The 21,005-nt window shown below is 35.8% G+C and overlaps 1 protein-coding gene across 3 annotated transcripts in view; it reads right to left on the bottom strand.

Moving 5' to 3' along the window:
- The window catches only part of ara (araucan), a 189,518-nt gene that overhangs the window by 11,003 nt on the left and 157,510 nt on the right, over positions 1 to 21,005 (bottom strand). For all 3 annotated transcript variants that reach the window (XM_067786524.1, XM_067786525.1, XM_067786523.1), the window contains one exon: positions 4,494 to 4,609. In XM_067786524.1, the coding sequence (XP_067642625.1) occupies positions 4,494 to 4,609 (116 nt within the window). The remainder of the gene's footprint in view (positions 1 to 4,493; positions 4,610 to 21,005) is intronic.

Raw genomic sequence — 21,005 nt, 5'->3', positions numbered from 1 at the left:
ATTAACAAAATTCCATTTTTACTGTTATGAATTTGAACTGTGCTGGCTGGTAAAAAAAATGTCTTTGCTTGCACCTAATAATTTACAACGAATATTAAAGTAAGTCTCGTTAATAAACAAATACAGTTCCACGCGATATAAGACATGAATTGCACGCTTGGTGGTTCTAAAGAGGTATTTAAAAATCTTAACCCTTTAACAGTCTTTTGTGTAGAAAATACATCTGAGCGGTTGTACATTAAAACAGTTACAGCAAACGCCAAATTAATGATTCTTCTTATTTTTTTCGTGGTAAGATACTCCCCGTAGAATTTGTGGAGCATTACCGATGGTGATAGAGCTTTGTCGGATATAGATCTGGTACGTTCCGGCAATCAGCATCTTTAAGCTACAAGCCCCACCATCTCGGCAACGGTAGTATGATATGACATCGTTGAACATTATGAGTCTGTGCATTTTAGTTGCCTTTTACGACATGCAAGCCTACCACGGGAAAATTATAAGCCCCTTTTCTTGCTGGGCCTACTTTAATCGCAGCTGTAGCTGTAACAGAAACTAAATCAGGCCACCTTACTGAAACTGTAACCGCAGCAGCAACAACTGAAGCTGCAACTGTAGTTGTAAATCTTACTGTAACTGTAGCTGAAATTGTAATTGTAACTTATACTGCAACAACTGTGACTGTAAATCTTACTGTAACTATAACAGTAGCTTTAACCACCACTTTAACTGAAACTTCTGTCTTTTTTGTCCTTTTAATGTTTTTGTACTCATTCTTTTCATGGTGTTTTACTGCACTCATATCAATTCAAGGCGTAACTATTTTGGTTATGTTACGAAATCACCCATAACTCCTTGGATTTCCCAATAGCACAGATTTAAAAAATAAAATATCCTGAAAACATACGCGGGCTTATCCAAGAAAAGTTTCAAAATAATCATGATGTACTCTCGAAAATAGTCCCGACATTGTTCCGATTCATCTCTAAATCAATCGGTAATACAAAATTAATGGAAATCGCTTCAAAATTATTACCAATATGCTCCTGGAAATATTGCAATTGATATTAAGCATTACTCCACGGAGACAATGGCCTTTCACATGTTTTAGTACATCCTCAAAATGTTTACTTTTGCTACAATGGTAAGAGGAAACGAAAATCCACAGACCGGAAGATTGGAAAAGTCAATTAAATCGTTCTTGCGGGAGTTGGGCCATTATCAGAAGGTAGTAATTCTGGAGAGTCCCGGGAAAGTCCCGGATATATATTCTGTAAAGGACTGACCATATCTGTAATAGTTTCCTAAATCTTCTAGGAATACGCTTAGGTTGAACTGGCCGGTCGATTAGGACCTCACATAGATTGATTGAGCCCGTAGTGTTACCAGAAATCTACGGAGCAAGCTTCAAGGGATGCGCCCTTTTTAGCTGGTTCGTTCGCTTTTTCATTCCCATCTATTCCCATATGCCCTGGGACCCAATATAGATGTATGCTTCTCCCTGTCCCGATTCTCTCCAGAGACTGCTTACACTCTAACACGCATTTAGATGATGTGCTATGCGAGATTATTGCCTTAATTGCTGCTTGACTGTCAATATAAAAGTTAACACGGTTGCAGCTTAAGCTATTCTCTTCCAGGGTTTCTACTGCTTTGGTTACGGCTAATATTTCCGCTTGGAAAAGGCTACAGTAACCCGCCAGCCTGTAGGATCTGCTTATCCGGATTAGCACAGTATACCGCAGACCCTACTCCCTCTACTACTTTGGAACCATCTGTGTACACATGTATCGTCTCGTCCGCCATTTGCGCACCCTTGCGCCAACCGTCCACCTCTATTGTGGCCTTAAGATCTCCCTCGAAGCGCAGATAGGGAATACGTTTGCGGTTACAACTATAGCTGATTGGTCGATGGAAAAGAAAGCGGATGGTCGGACTTCCTGCCACCTCAATTATTAGGATTTTTTCTCTGCTACCAATGAACGCTAAGCATCGAATTTCAAGTTCCTCTATCTCGGTTGACGGCTTTTAAAAAACGCGCTGCCACCGAATTTTAGTTAAAAGAACATTCTATATCGTGAACAACTGAAAAGCTTTCTTGAAAATTGTTCCAAAAATACCTTATCTTCACATATATTCAATTTATTTTGAGGCGAAAGAGGATCCTTTTTAAAAGTAGGAAATAGAGGGTATTCAAGCTGACGATCGAAATAAAGTGATCTTCCACTCAGCCTGCTTAATGATATACATATGTACGTTGGTGTCATGATTATAAGTATGAGAACGATCAATTTAATTACCGAGATAATCTGAACTTTAAGAGAGTCAGATCAGCCACCGGCGCCTATCTGTACATATATCCGTCTGGACGCATCAAAAACTGTTTTGAGAGGCTTCCGAATCACAGAGTGCGTTAAAGGGTTAATGCTGCACAGTTTTAATTTTGTCATTTTGTCAACGAGCTTTTGTATGTAAATATGTATGTCAAAGCAGTTAGTTACCCAACCAGAACAATCAAGCCACGTAGTACCGCAAAATCAGTCAGTTTGTGACCGTTACAATTTTCTAATTTTTCTGCGCTTAATTGCTGATTTAATGGTTCTGCATGCGCTTTTGATTATTGTTTCTAACGTTTTTTATTTATTGTTTTTCATTTGTTGTCATACAATGGCGAAAAATATGGTGGCAAGTATGGTGTTGATGCACACACACACATACACATGTGCATATATGCCAGTTACATTTCTGCTGCTGCACGCCAAGCTCAACGAATTGGAACCTTTGCCTGTCATGCTCATACGCCCAACAACAATGCGCGCTGCTAAATGCAACCAGTCAAACTAAATCACTTTGTTGCCCCCCAACTCAGTCTTTATAAATTCCTTACTATAAATACATACAAACATACATATTTAATATTTACGTTTACTAATGCTTTTCGTCCCTGCTGACTGGGCTAGGTTAAGTGGGCTTCATTTTGTTTATTTGTTTCTACGTAAATACATATCTACATATGTAAATATTTAAATGATTGTTAAGTTGTTTTTGTTATGGTTTTTGTTTGCAATTAAATGCGATTATTTCCGCGCCAAATCATAAATAAATAATTTCGCGCCGCATTTGAATGCTTGCAGACCAAACGACCAACAAAACAATAAAGCAATTGAAAATTCTGCATTGTATGTATGTGTGTGTGTGAGTTCAAGAGTGTATATTAGGGAGGGTCGATTTAAAAATCGCTCATTGTTCTGTAAAAATCGTATTCTAGGGATCAAAGTAAGAAACTTTGCCGAAGGAACCATACCTCTAAAACGAATTCTGGTGTCCCCCAATTTGGGTCCATCTTTTGGGTAGGGGCAAATTTTAAAAAATCCCACTTTGACCCATTTAGAGTGCTCCAATCGAGTCCTAATGTATAACCGACCCCCACTAACTTTGGAGGCCCGACCCACCGATGCCAGTGGCACACCCCCTGGAACCTCCCTGGGGGTTCACCATACAAACATTTCAAATTATTTTATTGCAAATTTTTTTATTTGTTTATATTTTAATAATAAAATGTTACGTATACGCATTGGTGCACCTCTTTTCAGTTGGTATGGATATGTTTGTGCTGATTTTTTCATGTAAAGTGCCACTGGCATCGGTTGGTCGGGCGGCCAAAGTTAGTGGGGGTCGGTTATACATTTGGACTCGATTGGAGCACTCTAAATGGGTCAAAGTGGGATTTTTCAAAATTTGCCCCTACCCAAAAGTTCGACCCAAATTGGGGGACACCAGAATTCATTTTAGAGCTATAGTTCCTTCGGCAAAGTTTCTTATTTTGATCCCTAGAATATGATTTTCACAGAGCAATGGGCGTTTTTTTTTCTCCCCACAAATCGACCCGGCCTAGTGTATATGTATATGAATTTGTGTATCTTACCCATCGCATTGATATGGAGTTATTATGGCACCGCGCTGCATTCAACAATTAAATTCAAATCAATTTTAAGTGTTACGCAAATCTTTTGCAATTATTTCAGGGAATTTTGTGTGCCACAGCTCCAAAAAACCCCTCTGCCTTTATACGCTAATGACCGCGCTGTACCATAATTTTCCAGTAAATCTGTTTTTGTTGGTAATTTGTAATCATTAAATTTGCTTTAATTATTTCAATTTTCGTTGATACATTAATTATGAGAGATTGTATGCGATTTATTTGGATATTTCAACACACACTTTTATTGGGTCAAATAAAGTTTTAATATCAATTTGAGTGATTAATTGTTGTAATTGTACTCATAATTGTGTATATATAGGATTTTAAGTAATTTGATATGGATGAGTTGACTATGTTCAGCGAAAAGAGCAAAAAAAAATTGCAATTAAAATACTGCTATAACTATTTAGCTTAATTCAATCGAATTTGTTTGAATTTTTAGTTTGCTTATCTTAAAGTTTTTAAACTACATACATACATATGTATGTATAAGCCAACTTTGTTAACTCACCCATAAGCGGACATCGGGTCGTATGAATAATATCCCGTAGTTGGTTGCAACCCAGCTGAAGTCCATGCAGTCATTTCTGTACCAGTCGCCGAATCTTTTAAAGCATATGGATTGCTCTGAAAATGAAGTAGATGAAGTAGTTAGACATATTATGTAGTGATGTCATCGATATCAAAGTAATCAAAACATAAATACTATCTCTCGGCAAGAAAGTGACTATCGTCCGGAAATTTTGTTTATGGCTCTGAATGCAATATAATGAAGAAAAACAGCGAAAAGCGGAAAAAATCAGTAGACTCTACCGATTTTCAATCAAAGATGCAATAACAACAAACTACTTTTTCTTTACTCGACAAAGGCTCGTACTAAAATTTGGCTTAATACGTATGTATATATATATAATACTAGCAGACCCGGCAGACGTTGTTCTGCCCTAAATTTGGCCTATCTGCATACATTTTAATAAACTTTTTCCGTCTAACTCTGCCCTAACCATCTACACTTTTTCCTAATATTTTTATTCAATCTTCCCTCCGTCTTTTTCGCTTCATCTCCATCTTCGTCTCATTCTGTCTCTTTCTCAGTCTCTTTCTCTCTTTTCTCATTCTTCTTCATCTCTAATGGCCAGTCCCAGAGGGTGGTATGTATTTTGTTCCAGTCCCATTCCGAGTCTCAGTCCCAGTCCCACTCCGAGTCTCAGTCTCAGTCCCAGTCCTAGTCCTAATCCCAGTCCCAGTCCGTCTCTAGTTTACTTTCCGGAAAAAAAGCATCGCAAATACTAATATAGGCAAATTTATATTCGAAATTTCAGGCAAATCGAATAGGACGTATGTAAAGAGGTGTGTGGGTATTATTAATTCTTGTCTTTATTTCGGCTTCGCATGCATATTTATCACTTTTGCCAGGTTGATGCGACTAAATCGAATATCACAATGAACTTTAGAGCTCTCAGCAACAGCATTCATTTGATATCCATAATACACACACATTCTAGGGGTATCCGGGTCCATGTTTTGACCTATATCTCGAAACCTTAGCCTCCCAGTTGTATGAAAATTATCCTGTACTATAGCACTCATCAACAGCTTTCGTTTGATATCCATATTGTATAAACACATTCTAGGGGTAGCCGGGTCCACGTTTTGGCCTATATTTCGAGACCCTAGACTCCCCGTTGTATGAAAATTATCCTGTACTATAGCACTCATTAACAGCTTTCATTTGATATCCATATTGTATAAACACATTCTAGGGGTACCCGGGTCCACGTTTTGGCCTATATTTCGAGACCCTAGCCTCCCAGTTGTATGAAAAATATCCTGTACTATAGCACTCATCAACAGCTTTCATTTGATATCCATATTGTATAAACACATTCTAGGGGTACCCGGGTCCACGTTTTGGCCTATATTTCGAGACCCTAGCCTGCCAGTTGTATGAAAATTATCCTGTACTATAGCACTCATCAACAGCTTTCATTTGATATCCATATTGTACAAACACATTCTAGGGGTACCCGGGTCCACGTTTTGGCCTATATTTCGAAACCCTAGCCTCCCAGTTGTATGAAAAATGTCCTGTACTATAGCACTCATCAACAGCTTTCATTTGATATCCATATTGTATAAACACATTCTAGGGGTACCCGGGTCCCCGTTTTGGCCTATATTTCGAGACCCTAGCCTGCCAGTTGTATGAAAATTATCCTGTACTATAGCACTCATCAACAGCTTTCATTTGATATCCATATTGTACAAACACATTCTAGGGGTACCCGGGTCCACGTTTTGGCCTATATTTCGAAACCCTAGCCTCCCAGTTGTATGAAAAATGTCCTGTACTATAGCACTCATCAACAGCTTTCATTTGATATCCATATTGTATAAACACATTCTAGGGGTACCCGGGTCCACGTTTTGGCCCATATTTCGAGACCCTAGCCTGCCAGTTGTATGAAAATTATCCTGTACTATAGCACTCATCAACAGCTTTCATTTGATATCCATATTGTATAAACACATTCTAGGGGTACCCGGGTCCACGTTTTGGCCTATATTTCGAAACCCTTGCCTCCCAGTTGTATGAAAATTATCCTGTACTATAGCACTCATCAACAGCTTTCATTTGATATCCATATTGTATAAACACATTCTAGGGGTACCCGGGTCCACGTTTTGGCCTATATTTCGAAACCCTAGCCTCCCAGTTGTATGAAAATTACCCTGTACTATAGCACTTATCAACAGCTTTCATTTGATATCCATATTGTATAAACACATTCTAGGGGTACCCGGGTCCACGTTTTGGGCTATATCTCGAGACCCTAGCCTCCGAGTTTTATGAAAATTATCCTGTACTATAGCAATCATCAACAGCTTTCATTTTACATCCATATTGTATAAACACATTCTAGAGGTACCCGGGTCCACGTTTTGGCCTATATTTCGAGACCCTAGACTCCCAGTTGTATGAAAATTATCCTGTACTATAGCACTCATTAACAGCTTTCATTTGATATCCATATTATATAAACACATTCTAGAGGTACCCGGGTCCACGTTTTGGCCCATATTTCGAGACCCTAGCCTGCCAGTTGTATGAAAATTATCCTGTACTATAGCACTCATCAACAGCTTTCATTTGATATCCATATTGTATAAACACATTCTAGGGGTACCCGGGTCCACGTTTTGGCCTATATTTCGAAACCCTTGCCTCCCAGTTGTATGAAAATTATCCTGTACTATAGCACTCATCAACAGCTTTCATTTGATATCCATATTGTATAAACACATTCTAGGGGTACCCGGGTCCACGTTTTGGCCTATATTGCGAGACCCTAGACTCCCCGTTGTATGAAAATTATCCTGTACTATAGCACTCATCAACAGCTTTCATTTGATATCCATATTGTATAAACACATTCTAGAGGTACGCGGGTCCACGTTTTGGGCTATATCTCGAGACCCTAGACTCCCAGTTGTATGAAAATTATCCTGTACTATAGCACTCATTAACAGCTTTCATTTGATATCCATATTGTATAAACACATTCTAGAGGTACCCGGGTCCACGTTTTGGCCTATATTTCGAAACCCTAGCCTCCCAGTTGTATGAATATTATCCTGTACTATAGCACTCATCAACAGCTTTCATTTGATATCCATATTGTATAAACACATTCTAGGGGTACCCGGGTCCACGTTTTGGCCTATATGTCGAGACCCTAGGCTGCCAGTTGTATGAAAATTTTCCTGTACTATAGCACTCTTCAACAGCTTTCATTTGATATCCATATTGTATAAACACATTCTAGGGGTACCCGGGTCCACGTTTTGGCCTATATTTCGAGACCCTAGACTCCCAGTTGTATGAAAATTATCCTGTACTATAGCACTCATTAACAGCTTTCATTTGATATCCATATTGTATAAACACATTCTAGGGGTACCCGGGTCCATGTTTTGGCCTATATTTCGAGACCCTAGCCTCCCAGTTGTATGAAAATTATCCTGTACTATAGCACTCATCAACAGCTTTCATTTGATATCCATATTGTATAAACACATTCTAGAGGTACCGGGTCCACGTTTTGGCCTATATTTCGAAACCCTAGCCTCCCAGTTGTATGAAAATTATCCTGTACTATAGCACTCATCAGCAGCTTTCATTTGATATCCATATTGTATAAACACATTCTAGGGGTACCGGGGTCCACGTTTTGGGCTATATCTCGAGACCCTAGCCTCCCAGTTTTATGAAAATTATCCTGTACTATAGCAATCATCAACAGCTTTCATTTGAGACCCATATTGTATAAACACATTCTAGGGGTACCCGGGTCCACGTTCTGGGCTATATCTCGAGACCCTAGCCTCCCAGTTGTATGAAAATTATCCTGTACTATAGCACTCATCAACAGATTTCATTTGATATCCATATTGTATAAACACATTCTAGGGGTACCCGGGTCTACGTTTTGGGCTATATATCGAGACCCTAGCCTCCCAGTTTTATGAAAATTATCCTGTACTATAGTAATCATCAACAGCTTTCATTTGAGACCCATATTGTATAAACACATTCTAGGGGTACCCGGGTCCACGTTCTGGGCTCTATCTCGAGACCCTAGCCTCCCAGTTGTATGAAAATTATCCTGTACTATAGCACTCATCAACAGCTTTCATTTGATATCCATATTGTATAAACACATTCTAGGGGTACCCGGGTCCACGTTTTGGGCTATATATCGAGACCCTAGCCTCTCAGTTTTGTAAAAATTATCCTGTACTATAGCAATCATCAACAGCTTTCATTTGAGACCCATATTGTATAAACACATTCTAGGGGTACCCGGGTCCACGTTTTGGCCTATATTTCGAGACCCTAGACTCCCAGTTGTATGGAAATTATCCTGTACTATAGCACTCATTAACAGCTTTCATTTGATATCCATATTGTATAAACACATTCTAGGGGTACCCGGGTCCAAGTTTTGGGCTATATCTCGAGACCGTAGCCTCCCAGTTGTATGAAAATTATCCTGTACTATAGCACTCATCAACAGCTTTTATTTGAGACCCATATTGTATAAACACATTCTAGGGGTACCCGGGTCCACGTTTTTATTTCAAGACCCTAGACACGTAGCGAAAAAAAGGTAGACGTTGGCCGATTCTCAGACCTACCCAATATGCTCACAAAATTTCATGAGAATTGGTTCAGCCCTTTCGGAGGAGTTCAGCCTCTAAAACCGTGACAGAAGAATTTTATATATTAGATTTCCTATAAATAAAGTTATCTGATAATACACTACATAATTAAGCTTTTACTTTCAAATTTGGTACGCAGGCTATCTATACATAGATAACTCAAACTGCGTGAAAATTTGGAAAAATGGGTGTGGCAACGTCCATTTATTAAAAAGGCTTTTCATCGGCTTTCGGTAACGGTATCATCAGAATGGTCTAGATACAGTCACGAAATTTTGTGTGCATCTTTCCTATTTAAAAATAAACTTAACAAAGATCGGTAGATAGCCACGCCCATGTTCTAACTCTGCAACTGATATAATTTTAGAACTACAATTTGAAATGCGTATTTATTAACTTCGAAGTTGGGCGTTAAGTTGCTTACATTAAATATAGTTTAAAAAAGTAAAGGTGTGTAATTTCGGGTGTAACCGAACATTATATACTCAGCGTGAGCTTCAATTGTACATATCATCTCAGATAAATTACTTTTCTACATAACACGTGGCACAGCCCGTTTGAAAAAAAAAATGTCACCCCATTTCCTCTTACAATAAAACTTGATAAGTGAAATATCATTGATCCAAAGCTATTTTTTGCTAAGTTATAGCTTATTATTCTAGTCGACGACCCTTTTAAATTTGTTTTATATCTAAGTTGCCGTGCTTTTTAACCGATTCTGTCCATTTTTACTAGAAATATTTTCTGCTATAAGACAAATAGGCGTACACAATTTCATTACGATATGTTAATTTTTCTTCGAGTTATGGCTCCCGAAACAGAAAATTGCTTAGCCATAAAAGGGGCGATGCCACACCCATTTTCAAAAAATTCAGTATTTTCCAATTTAATGTTATAATTCAATTTAGAAAGTAAAATTCTATTGATACAAAGCTCTTTCGCTAAGATATAACTTATTATTTTCGTCTTCGACCCCCGTGGTCCTTAAACGATTTCGTTACTTTTTCTTCAAAGCATGTGTCCTCTGTACCTTGTTGCGATAAGCGGAAGGCATATCTACATTGGATATCAGAAAGAAATATATTTTTCCAATACTTGCCAATATAAAAAGTTTAAATTCAATAAAAACTTGGGGAAAGATGGAAGGTCTGGATGAAGGGCCTGGGACAAATTCTTGTCGTTAGATTTTGGCGGGATTATTTCTCAAAAAAAAATCGTTTTTCAAATACTGCTCCAAGTTTTCTGAAGTTTGCACAAGGACACTTAACACAAATAAATAAGAGTCCTGTCGTAAATCTCAAAAATTATAATAAAAAAACGTTGATCGAATGAAATTTTCAATGTATAATAAACTTTTCACTTCATCGTTTCATATAACTCACCCCCCCACCACCCCACCTCCTCGGGGAATATAGTTTTGGAAATTTCCTTACTCTTCCACATGCCCTAAAACTGGCCCTAGATACATGGGGATAAATTTGTATCGAATGATTTTTTCCGAAATCGAGACAACCAGATTTGGACTCAACGGAATAAGTGATTGAACAATTTTAAACTTAAAAAAACAAAAACAAGTAAGGACGGGACTGTCTTCGGCTGTGCCGAAGACTTCATACCTTTCATGAATGAGGCTGAACAATAATCTTATGCCGTTCGTAATCTCCAAATAATCGAATGTCTAAGATAAGAAATATATAGTGAACAAATGTACACACCTGAACGATTTTTAAGATAAATATAAAATAAAAAATGGCAAAAACCCCCTTATCTGAACGATCGCTTGTATGGGATTTATATTATATATAGCTCCGATCGAAATGATTTTTTTATGAAATCTTCTATGATATATGTGAATAAATATCACCGAGTTTCACGTTTATACTTTCTAAATTGCGGCAGGAATGACCAAAATCGTCTTATCTGAACGATCGGTTGTATGGGAGATATATGTTATAGTGGTCCGATCCTAACGGGTCCAACAAATGTCTAATATAATACAAAAATACATCCTTGTGCCAAATTTCATTGAGATATCTCAAAATTTGAGGGACTAGTTTGCGTTCAAACACACAGACGAACGGACAGAGGGACATGGCTATATCAACTCAGTTCGTCGCCCTGATCAATTCGGTATACTTAATGGTGAGTCTATCTTCTATATTTCTCAACGTTACAAACATCGGACCAAAATTTAATATACCATTTCATGTTCATGAAAGGTATAAAAATCATATGACTAACTTTGATCTTGGTATCTGGACCACATTTGAACCATATCACCCATATGATTCAAGATCTTGAAATAATCAATAACCGATATCCTTTAGTATGAAAACGAGTACAGAGCTCTAATAAGATTTTCGATGCAGCATCGTGCGCTGATAGATGAATATATTGCATGTATATGCATGGGGAGCGACAAATAGCCGTCTGACATGAAAAAGTAGCCAAATTTAACTTTTTTTTCAAGCATAGCATAAGAAAACGAATTTTACATTTGTTTTGGATATGAGTACTTTCATACTTTGCAAGTTATAACATTTTCTCCACTCATTGGTAATTTTCTAATATTTTTCAAAATTAAAAACTGCATTTTAACAAAGAATAGATGACGAAATATGCTAGCAGGTATTTTTCTTGTATAGCGAGATTGTTTATAACAGTGCTTTTCGAAATTGTTTTACGTCAATGGGCAAACCGAAATAATATTCAACTGCTAAGTCTGAATTTCTTTACAAATTTACAAAGGCAAAATCTTACGCGATTATGACGATGTTCGGCTTTGCATCAAAACTCATTGTGACGCAGCCATAAAGGATATTAAAAGGAAATAAAGAGGTCCTTAACTCGAATATGCCCAATGTGACGGTAACGTCACGCGCGAAAAATGATGGGGAAAAATAACGCTTAACTAGCTAAAAAAGATTTCTTATTTAGATCACTAATAACATAATCCTTATGATTTATTCTCAAATATACATACATATATCTAACATGAAGTACGTGTTTACGTAGTAAATCAAAGCTACATTTCAAATGGCGAAAATTGGAATAAAATGTATTAAAACATTGATCGTTTGCTTAATAAGTACGTTTGGTGTTGGAGAATTAATCAATTACAACAATGTAAAATGAAAAAGTCGCGCGCTTAAACAAGTAATAGAGATGTGACTTGCAATGGAGATACATACATAATAAAACTAATAAAAATCAAATATACAAACACATGTACATATCAATGGCATATAAAAACCAAACAACAACACCATTAACGCCATTTATAGACAAAAGGCCCATTAACAACGAGCAACAAATGTGTTTTAAATGCCAACATACAAATGTTAGTTCTATGATACATATGTATGTACATAGATATGTGCATATGTATTTGTCTATGTCAATATTTAGCCAAAACAACTTGAATTCCCCGCTGCAAATACGTTGGCATTGTGTAATCATTAGACTTTTTGCAAAAATATTTTCCCACAGTTTTTATGAAATTACAAAAAAGGAAATTTCATGATGTGCCAACAAAAACATAAAAAAATTCATTAAAATACAATAAATTAAGAAAAACATTTTGTTGATGACAAAAGCAATGACAAAGAAACCAAATATACATATATCGCTATAAATAAATTAGAAATTAAAATGTATAATTTTACTAATTGTTAAAGTGTTGCTCCAATACACTTAAACATATGGGCGTCACAAAACAAAAAAAAAAAGAAAAACTCAGCTGCCGCCATTGAACTGCCATTGTTTGAACGTTATGATTCAAATAAGTAAAAAACAATTTATTGCTTTCAAAAACAAAATTTTTATAGACATTTGTTTTGTATTAAAAATTTATGAAAATGTTGACATGGCAAGCATTTTGTATAAATTAATTTTTATTTGTTTAACCATTTTAGCTAAAAACGAAAAAGAGCAGCAAACTATAGTCTCACACGCGCTTAATATTCATGCACAGTAGTCAATTTGACCTCGATATCGGAGCGGAATTAGTAGCACCCAAAGTATATGTAAATCGCCTTTTTTATTCGGAAAAAGTCGAAATATTGTAAAATGTTTTTAAAAAAATATAAAAATGGTTAAGTTCTTACATTTATTAATGTTATTTTTTTTTATTTTTTTTTTTTTTTTTTGAAACTTTTGTTCTTCACAATCTAAGTTTAATATTTTAGATATGCATTTTTTCCAAATTCGAAAAGTTCAGAGCATTGGGATTGACCCTGGTGTTTTGATCTTTTATCTGTGAGGATTAAGCTTTTAGCTTTCGTCTTTGTTGCTTCGAACGTTCAAGTTTTCCTATGAGCTTTGAACTTCGAATTTAAGCTTTTACATTTATCTCTACTTTTCTATCTTTAATTTTTGATCATTTGATCTTTGAGTTCTAATATTTGATCTTTAATACTTGATCGTTGAACTTCAATTTTGATAGTTTGATTTATGACGTTTTATCACTGGTCTTTGAAACTCAGTTTTTCATCTTTGAATTCTGATCTTTAGTTTTTATATTTGGACCTTTGATTGTTGATATTTTTTCTTTGAACTCTGACATTTGATTTTGAATCTTTGATCCTCAATTTTTGCTCTTTGATCTTTGCTGTATGATCTTCAAGCCACAAGTTATGATCTTGGGCCTCAGGTATTTGATTCTAGATCTTTAATCTGTGATCTCTGATCTTGAATCTCTGATATTTGATTTTTGGCTTTTGATCTATATTTTGCGATCTTTTATCTTTCGTTTTTGATGTTTGATATTTGTTTTTTGGTCTTTCATCTTTCACTTTTAATCTTTGATCTTTCAACTCTTACCTTTGATCTTTGATTTTTAATCAATGATCATTGATCCTGGCTCTTAAATCTGTGATTTTCGATCCTAAATCTCTGATTTTTAATTTTTGATCTTTAGTTTTTGATATTTGATCTTTGAGCTTTGATCTTTATTTTTTCACATAAGGCCTTTGATCTCCAGTCTTTTATTTTTTTGGACAGTGTTGAGAAAAGATGAGATGTTTGAGTTTCGGGAGAAAGGTTCTCTGGAAGATCTATGGTCCTGTCCGTGATGATGACCGCAAGTCTAGATGGAGGTGCAATGATGAGCTGTATGAACCTTACGTCTATATGACGATTGTGCAGCGAATAAAAACCCTAAAACTTCGCTGGCTAGTTCATGTTATGCGGATGAACGAAGACGCGCCGGCGAAGAAAGTATTTCAGTCGACGCCGCAGTTTGGAAGCATTGGAAGAGGTAGACCTCCACTAAGTTGGAAGAGGCAGGTGGAGGAAGACTTGACCCCCCTTGGTGCTTCCAACTAGCGTCAGTTATCGCGAAACAGGGATAGCTGTCGTCAAATAATGATGATGATATTTGTAATCACAAGTCATTATAAAAATTGATTACATGATAAGTAAAGTATTTATTACCGATACTAAACAAAAAATAATCCCATTTTTTCCAACTTTAAAATTTGAATTTCGCCCCACAAGCTAGGTCAAATTGAACATTGTGAGAAGCATCCATTTTTGTGGTTTAATTTGCATTTATGTAAATACCTAAAGCGGTGGTTTGTGGTGATTGTGAACTTATTTATTATTCGAATATGCCATAGATTTATGGTTTTGGTCATGGCGGTCACACTGGCTGTTTCATTCCATATGTTTCGGTTTCGCTTTGTTCTCTGCTAGTTTTGAATTGTCATTTACTTTATATTAAACCATTAACATTTTTAATTACTTTAACATGATGTTAAGCAGCTATTTTATTAATTTCTAAAAATCAGTTTCATAGCTCCGTTGACATGGCGTTAAATGTGTGTATTTATCAATTGAGAGCATGTACAACATGAACTCATAATTTATCTGAAACTTGTATCTATGGATTGCGAGGGAATGCTCTTCATTGCACCATCATAAAAAATAAGAGTTTCTAAGGCATTTGTGAAAAAAATTAACTTAATTTGCATACCCTCATTTAAAAAGAAATATAAAAAGAAAAATGTAATAAACGCTAGGCGAACACCCTTCTTAGAAATATTTCTATAGGAATACAAAATCAAATATCTTTCCTTTGATACCCATATTGGTAATCTTATCCAATTTTTAACGGATTTATAATAGGAGGCGACCTTGTAATCACTTCCTGGGTAGCGTCTACAATAAACTTTCATCCGAATGGAGCAAGTCGTTTCTGAGGCAATACAGCATATATCGACAGGCTATACAAACGAATAAGTGTTATCAGTTTAAGTAGAAACCCCGCTTAGCCATTTTTGCGGCAACCGCAGTGGTTGTGAGATTCTCGTGATCGGTAGCCGGCAGCCCTGCAAAATCAAAACAATTTGAGTTATTTTATTAATTTTTTCTGCTCTCTACCAGTGGCCTATAGAAAGTTTCCTTGTAAATTGCACTCCAAAATTGCAGTTTTAAAACTATAATTGAACAAGTTTTGTTGAGTTGCATGCTCGAAGTTTTTTACGTTTTTGCACACATTCGAATAAAGGCTATGTACTAATGTATGTATGTACATCCTCAATAATTAGCATATCGGTCTTAAAAGTGCAAGACAATTCATAGCAGAGTGGCGAAAAGAAAAATGGTATATTTAAATATTAGACTAACCAGAAAAATATTAAACCTAGACGGTCATCCTTCGTCAATACGACTACGCACGATCTTATTTTCACTGTAAAGCGGGAGTCATTGGTGCCGTATGTCGTATCCCTAACGTAATCAGCTGTTTATCGTTACGACGGTAAACCAAAAACCAATTGGTTGGCTACGATATGGTTACGACCTTAGCGGCACCAGTAATCGATTGCATTGATTCCCATAAGGTTGGTCGAATCAGCTGTTATAAGGTTATCGATACGGTTACCAATAAAGCACCAATGTCTGCAGCTTAAATATGTTTTTATTGTTCGTGTTGATCTCCGATTTCGTACAGCGATAGTCGGTTGTTTACTTTCTTTGAATGCACGCATACAGAGGAGCACGCAAATCGTAAATAGATTTTTTTTCGGTTTTGTTTTATGGCGTAGTCAAATTGAGGAAGGATGATGTTTATGTAACTTTCAGGTTTTTGTGGTATATTTTTTATGATCGACTAGTGATTTATTTCGTTTGCCACGACTACTAAGCAACTGTTACATGATGAGGAAATAGAGAAGTTTCTCTCGTCGATCGATGACGATGAGTTGGAAAACGAAACTAGTGAATTAAGTCTTGACGCAGAAGTAGATCAAGACGAATGCACCTAAAATAGAAGCTCGTCAGGTGGAGAAACTAATGTGGATCTATGCGATTATGCTCATAATTCAATCTCTTCAGATGAAGAAACTGAGGTGAATGAAGACGACTTTCCCCTTAATATTTTAAAATCAAATTCTAATATTATATCATGCTCTAAAGTAATAGGAACAGGTGGCCATTATGCCAATTTTTCGGTATGTTCAACATTTCTTTTATAGATTTTGTTTTTTGTTTGTTATTTACACACACAATATGTTTAAAGTCGGACAAAAGCCTTTAAAACGTGTAGATTTTATAAAAACGCTTTTTACTCGTCTTATAAACAGTCATTTAGATGACAGACTTAATATGCCAACTATTACCACTACGATAAGAAATGACATACTAAATTTACGTCCTCATCATACACAAATCGATCTGAAAATATGATACCGGCAACAGAAACTAAAAAACGGAAGGTTTGTGCCATGCGTCCTTCTTCCAAGTGAAGAATAACGAAGGTGGTATAAGCAAAGTGCCATAAACACCTATATGGAGAGCATAAAGTTGATGTTTGTGCCTCCTGTCTTATCTGAGGTTAGAACTTTAAATGTTGCTTTTCCTATTTAAATTTAATTATTTAGTTTTAAGAAACTTAAAGACTTGTATGAGAATTCCTGCCACAAATTGTGATTTTGAATTTTTTAAAAGTCAATGCCTTAAAGTTTTAGCCAATTGATAGACTACTGTGAATTATTAATTTTAGTTAAAAGAGTATAAGGTCTTCTTTTTAGTTTTGACTTGTATTTACCAATAATGAAATAAATTAAAAAAATAAATAAAACGTGTTCATTATTTCTACTCACACCCTTCTGAAAATGGATTTAAAATAAGTCGTCGTCATAATGACGAAGGATGACGTTAATGTACAAAAAATAAGGATGACCGTCCAGGGTTAAGAAAAAAACGGTTCAGTGTAAGGGATTTAGAATATACCTCCCGCAGGTATGCGTGTTGTATATGTATAAGGCGACCCGAATGTTAGAGGGCACACAAAATCCATCCCCAGGCAGTCGGGCTAGTACCAAAAGTACCTGAGCATACCGGTATTTATTTCAACTATACGGAAAAATTTGGCGCTATCGGAAAAACTAAACCACGTCTTTGTTTCGTTTAAATGAAGATACAATGAAAATTGTTTCGAATGAAAATGAGAAAAATCGGGTTTTAGCCAAAATTTCAATAGATCAGAAGAGCCTGCAATACTATAGCGCTTAAAAAAACTTTATCACATAGAAATGGCTCAAAGTGATTAACATAGAACTAAGTGGGTCTACAAAAAATTATTTTAGAAGTTCTTATAAACATTTTTTGGTTTATCAAAGATAAAATAAATATTTACAGCAAAGCACACACTTGAAATTTATTCGAACATTATGAGCTTGCAACGTAACTTGTCCCACCCGTCACAAGCTAAAATTGAGCTTTTATCTATTCTTTGATATATTCACAAGTTACGTTAAGATACAAATTGGATCTTAGTTTCTCCTTTAAATTAGATGTTAGATCTTATAGCGTTTTCTTTTTTGAAATAAATTGTTGCCTAAGTAAATGGTAAAGCCTTAATAGAGTTAATCCTACCCCAGAAAATTTTCAACATTTATAGTGCATACAAAGAACATTTCAACTCACCATATTCACTCATATTAACAGAGTATATGTGGAACTTAAGAGCGAATTGAGAGTTTCACAGAGTTGCACTGCCACACCGCAATTTTATACAGGGTAAAAGTGTAACGCTTTTGCGTTGCGAGCAGGCAACAATTTTTCACAAAAGAACGAAATACCCCGTAAATGCGTTGCCGGTTTTTTAGAATAGAACAACAACCCTTGCGCGGCGTACAAAAAGCGTAACACTTTAGTAAGAAAAGAAAACGTTATTAGTCACACCCGTCGCCCTTAGAAAATTTTAATTTTTCGTGTTAATTACACACCTAAGATTTATATTTCATTAGCGAATGGATATTCGACGTTAAGGCCCGATTCTTAGCGTTACCGGTAAAATAGTTCCCAGAACATTATGTAACCGAATATCGTTACCAGTTCTTTTATTCGCGATTCTGGTCCAAGTGGTAACGCTATCATCACCTAGAAACTCACCAGTGTCTGTGGAGAAATTGCCAATTTGGTCCATTTGGACCAAAAATGGTCCCTTCCAACCCCATTTGGTCCGCTGGTCCCTTTTCTTCCTTGCCGCGATTGGTACTTTTCTTTCTTTTTCACTCAGGTAAAAATTCACAGTATTGCCCAAAAACTTGCCACACTTTCTTTAGCCCCAAATAATTTTGAATTTACTTCAATGGAACTCTCACCATAAAAAATTGCTCAGTCAGTAAAATGTATCAGAACAATAACATTTCACCTAGGATATAATTTATGCCAAGCATTAAAAAGAAAAGTGTTGACAAACACTTTGTAGTTAATTCTTGATGAAATAACCGACTAATCAAAAAAAACTCTTGTTTTATAATAATATTAATAACGGCTAGATATTTCGATCGGTTATACAACACTATGTAAAATATATGAAGATAAAAAGTGCTTATAGCGGGCACTCTGCCGTGAGCCTAACACTTTCAAAACTTATACAAAGAAATTCTATGCTTCTCGTTTAGCACTTTGATATTTAAATCTTTCTCACCCAGTTTAATGAGTTCAAGGAATTCCAGGACTATTGTGGTGTTAAGCCACGCAAGGAAGTTGAAAACTAAGTATCTTGGTACAAGAAATATTTTAACTCGAAGACAAAAGGAAGCAAATGCAAAAGATATTTGATTTCGGAAGAAATGTTTTGTATAAAATTATTCCCGCAGGTGCTAGCAGAACCCCTGAGACCTGGGATCAAAACTCAAACTTACTGAATCTAGGCTCTGATATGAAGTTTAAACGTTAAGGGGAAAAAATTAAGCATCTATAAAAATAGCGCTACAAAATTGCCTAGTCTCGTTTATGATTTACTGAATTTTCCACATACATAGTTCGGCAACATCAGAGCGCAAATTTTGAACCGTTTCTTACTAAAACCTAACTGCACTATATATTTTATTTCATTGCAAGCAACAGCATAATGCCAGATCCAAGAGCTTTGTGACCAAAACTAGGTTCACAACGTTTGGTTGGTGGAAGACATAGACTTATCCTATGCCAAAATATAGTACCATTTTTGGTTGCATGCACATATATTTGTTTGTTCAGCTTGAATTAAAGGAAAGTCTTCACTATGTTTAGTAAAATTTTATATGGAAACATCCTAAAATTTTGTATTTTATACTAATAAAATAAAACAAAAATGTGGTCCTTTTTTCGGTGAATTTTGGTCGCAAATGAAAACATGGTGTGGCAACCGTGTTCGCTTTACCGAAAATGTCTCACTTGTAGATACGAGGTTAACGAATAAACGGAACGATGTGTATATGCATACTATGCATGATAAGTTTCTACATAGGTATATTGTAATATATTCTGTGAAAGTACAAAATGTAAACAAAAATGTATAGCAAAGGCAACACTCTTTTGCTATTATCTTTACTTATTTGCGCTTACAATTCTTTATTTTTCAGTTTTGCCTTTTTCTAAACAACAGCTGTTGTGAGGTTATTTCGATGTAACCACCTACTTTTGTGGGTAAAAAATTAACCAGTTACTTTCGCGGGTAGAATACCAAAAGGGTGTAAAAATTGCCACATGATTTCGTTACCGTGGTAAAGAATGTTGTTACCACACTAGAATCGGGGCGTAAATGACAAAATATCATAACTTCTATAATAAATAGTTAAAGAAAAATTCCTCAAAGTTTAACCCAAAGTCGTGTTAAAATGTCGTACCCTTCAGTATGGAATGGCATTACTGCAGATTAAGTAATTTTAAGTAAGTTTGTCTCGTATGATCGGTATCACAACCTCGAAATAGATCCCAAAACTGATCCGAAGTAATCTCGAAATATTTGCGGAATACCTCCGTAACAGTCCCGAAAGTAATCTCGAACTACTTCAAATAATAGTCCCGATATGATCTCGAAATACTCGCAAAAATAATTCCGCAAGCATCGCGAAATGATTCGGAAACTAAGTATTCCGAAATAATTTCTAAAACGATACCGAAACGATACGTCCAATGACATGATCACAACTTAGCTCCAAAAAACTTAAACATTGTCCCGAAATAATTGCAAAAGCAGTCCGGAAAAATCCTAAAGTCATCCAGCAACGCCAACAAAACAGTCCCCAAAACGGTCACGGGAATACGGTCTGGATCGGAGTAAGATTATTCGGTTTAAAATTGAACGGGTAATAATTATTTTGAGTCCCTATACTAATATAATTAAAAGTTTAACAAATCAGACGAGAGATCTACATTCCCCAAACTCTTTTGCATCAAAAATAATAATAATCAGAATCAAATTAAAAGATATCAGTAAAGGATAGAAAAAAATTAATTCATATAATTAAATATCAGTTGAATATCAATCAAAAAAAGAAAGCCATTTTTTGTGCTTGAAAATAGA

The sequence above is a fragment of the Eurosta solidaginis genome, chromosome 5, assembly GCF_040869045.1.
Source record: "Eurosta solidaginis isolate ZX-2024a chromosome 5, ASM4086904v1, whole genome shotgun sequence".
NCBI lineage: Eukaryota > Metazoa > Arthropoda > Insecta > Diptera > Tephritidae > Eurosta > Eurosta solidaginis.
Note: the sequence above shows the minus strand (reverse complement) of the source record. Positions and strands in the feature narration are given on the sequence as shown.